Genomic DNA, 3,614 nt, shown 5'->3' on the forward strand with positions numbered 1-3,614 from the left:
ACCGACACCGGCACCGACACCGGAATTGACACCGGCACCGACACCTGAACCGACACCGGCACCGACACCGGAACCGACACCGACACCGACACCTGAATCGACACTGGAACCGACACCAGAACCGACACCAGCGCCAGCACCGACACCTCAACCGACACCGGAACCGACACCGATACCGACACCGACACCTGAACCGACACCAGCACTGACACCGACACTGGAACCGACACGGGCACCGACACCGGCACCGGAACCAACAACGGAACCGACCGTGCAGCTGCAAAGAGCCCTTGATAAAGTGATGTGAAGAGCCCGTGGTGATCCTTTAGCAAGCACCGAGTTTCACTCTGCCTGCATCTCTGCTTGTGCAATTCTGCCCACAGGTGGCTTCAGGGATCCCGCAGTACCTGTGGGAAAGGAAACACATTTTTCATTCTAGCTGTGGGTTGGTGATTGCTCTGTCTGTCTGCGCTGACTCACACACATCTCTCCAGGCTTGAAATTTCTTACCTGAGACAGAGACACCCTTTCCTTTCCCAGTAGGGAGAGATCCCTTCTCAGCAACAGGTCAGTGCAACATTTCATGATGGATCAATACCAGTGAAATCCATGCAGTTAATGGCTTCAGATATAAACTATTGTCTCAGTCTGAGACTCAGTTTCCACTGAGACACACCAATGCTCCATCAGGTGTTGCAAAAGCAAGGGATTCCACTCTGAATGTGGGCAGTCAATTGGAGGTCTCCCTTATGCTTTGGCACATTTGGTCTCTCTAAATAGTGTTTTGATTCTATCTTGATTTTTCTAAAGACTTTCTTTCATGTGGTAGGCCATAGAAATAGGCAATGTGGTACAATCCCTGAGATTTGGGCTGCCTTTCATACCTGTCCTTCATGTCCACAAGCCTCGAGGACACATTTGCAGAAGGAACGATTTCCCCACAAGTTCATCTGAGTGCAAACGTTCAGCACATCTAATGCTGGGGGCTGTGCTTTCATTTCCTGCACTGCTGCCTTTTCATTTCCAGCTTTGGGCCATGCCCATTCCAAAAAGCAATCTTCTTCTGAACATTGGGATGAAAGGTGCCATAATATATTGGGAAGGGAGGCAGCAGTGAAGAAGACTCAGCTGCCGTGCTGGATGGATGCACAACAGGAGAGTGGTGTGTCAGCCAGGGTGCCCCTGATTTCATCATTCTCAGAAGAAGCTCCAGCCATCCTCATTTGGACACCTGTGAGCTGTTGTGCTGGACGACGTGCCCTAGCCTTGTCTGTCCCTCTCCCCCCAGCCCATGCCGATGTTCAGCTCTGGTTGTCTCCCCATGGGTGTGCCTGTCCTGCTATTATTGTCCTCAGGAAGGTAGGCTGCTCTATTTTGACTCATCTCCACTCTCTGCACAACAAAAACTTTGCCCTGTGCTTGACTGGGACCTTGTCCTTCCACACAACGCTCCTGCCCTGCTGCTTGTGGCACCGTGTGTCCTCAGCAAAGTCACCAGCTGATATTGCTCCTTCGTGTGTTCCTGCCTTGTGCTCTTGGAGCAGCCGCGGTTGCAGGGACACAGGAGGAGCACAAATTTCTGTACGACTCCAGAGTGGTGTGCACAAACATTTGTGTATCTGAGTCTGTCCGTGTGTGTCCCTCACCGGGAGGGAATTTCCTGCCTGTGCCAGGGACACTGAGCACTGCTCTGGCCCTGAGCAGCACAGGCTGAGGAGGAGCCCGAGTGCAGCTGAGTGGTGAAGGCAGCTGCCCGCTGCAGGTGTGTGCAGGGTGGATCTGTTTTCGATGCAGTGTCGGTGGTGTGTGGGATGGGACACGGCTGTGTCTTGGCCTGGGCAAGGCCAAACCTCCTTGTGTCGCTGATTGTGCTGGTGCGGTGAGAGGCGGGGGCTGAGGCCGGCCGGGGCGGAGCTGGCGGCGGAGAGGAGAGGAGAGGAGAGGAGAGGAGAGGAGAGGACAGGACAGGACAGGACAGGACAGGACAGGACAGGACAGGACAGGACAGGACAGGACAGGACAGGACAGGACAGGACAGCGATGCTCGGCCGGCGGAGCGGGGGGATGCGGCGCTGTCGGAGCGCGGGGCTGGCGGCGCTGGCCGCGGTGCTGCTCGGTGCGTTGCGTTGCCTGCCGGGGGGGACCGGGTCAGTGCGTTATGTGAGACCGGTCCCAGCCCAAGATTCATCTCTTACTCTCCTGTTCCTTTCTGGTTCTTCTTCACCCCCCGTCTCCTCCTATGCCGTAGTATTTTCTTCCCTCTGTCAAGGCATTGCTTTCCACATTACTTCTTTTGCACAACGTCTTTATCCATGCATCCACACATCCATCCATCCATCCCTCTCAGTCTGTCTGGTTTTGTCATTTTGTTCTGATTCTTCCTCAAAACATCTCTCAGAGATTCATGTCTTCAGACAAACACTGTTACCAAAAAAAAACCTCTCAAAATTTTATTATAAGAAAATATGATATTTACCTCTGATCTGTCTTCCACTCCATTCTCCCCATGCATGGTATTTCCTCATAAGGAAAAATTCTTGTTCCTTTGTCCCGGACAGTGGCTGTGGCCAGAGCCCAGGTACAGCAGGAGCCGTCAGTGGAGACCACCGAGGGCAGCGGCATCAGCATCAACTGCTCACATTCCAGCAAACGGCTCGGAGATCCGATCCATTTCTACCGTCAGCTCCCGGGCCGAGGACTCGAATTCCTCGCACTCATTGCTAGAGGATCCAAGGACGTGCCGGCCATCGCAGGAGAGCTGTGGGTGTCGGAGGACGGGCGTTGGAGCGCGCTGCGGCTCCGGCGGCCCCGGCGCGGGGACGCGGCCGTGTATTACTGCGCGCTGAGCCCACGGGCAGAGGAGCCGGGGCTGCGGCCGGGCACGAACCGCCGCGGGCGGGGCCGGGCGGGGCCGGGGGCACAGCGCCGGCCGCGGCCAGCAGGGGGCGCTGCCGCTCCGCCCGCCGGGCTGGCGGGGCGGAACCGACACCGGCACCGACACCAGAACTGACACCGGAACCGACTCCGGCACCGACACCGGCACCGACACCAGAACTGACACCGGCACCGACACCAGGACTGACACCAGCACCGACTGCGGCGCTGGAACCCACACCGACACCGGCATGGGAATTGGAACCGACACCAAAACCGACACTGACACCGGCACTGCCAACGTCAATGGAACCGGCATCAACACCAGCACCGACACCAGAACTGACGCTGACACCGACACTGGCACCGACTCCAGCGCTGGCACCAGCAGCTCCAACATAAAATCACCGACCGTGCTCAGCCCTTCTTCTCAGTGCAGGCTGTGTGCAGCCGAGCTCGTGAGGCAGCAAACACTCCCGGCCTGCCAAGCTACATGAGCACACTGAGAAGGTCGGTGTGAGGCAGGGAGGGCAGCAGGGTCTTTCCCAAACCATCTCTTGCTCCTTCAGAAAGGGCTCTGTGTGTTCCCGAGAATGAGGCATCCTCTGGCCTGTCTACAAAGACTTGCAAGTGTTGTCTCAGGAATACATCAGTGAGGGCACACATTCCCACCCAGCCCATATCAGGCTGGTTGTCCTCTTGCATTTGTCCTTCTCTTCCCAAAGCTGCTGAGCTCTTTT

The 3,614-nt window shown here is 56.5% G+C and overlaps 1 gene segment (V, D, J or C); it reads left to right on the forward strand.

The window, feature by feature from the left end:
* Positions 1-2,064: 2,064 nt before the first annotated feature.
* LOC120763611 (T cell receptor alpha variable 26-2-like) lies at positions 2,065-3,010 on the forward strand. The segment is given in 2 exon segments: positions 2,065-2,116; positions 2,559-3,010. Coding segments are annotated over 2 exon segments (504 nt in total).
* The last annotated feature ends 604 nt before the right edge of the window (positions 3,011-3,614 follow it).

This window comes from Hirundo rustica, chromosome 27 (assembly GCF_015227805.2).
Source record: "Hirundo rustica isolate bHirRus1 chromosome 27, bHirRus1.pri.v3, whole genome shotgun sequence".
Taxonomy (NCBI): Eukaryota; Metazoa; Chordata; class Aves; order Passeriformes; family Hirundinidae; genus Hirundo; species Hirundo rustica.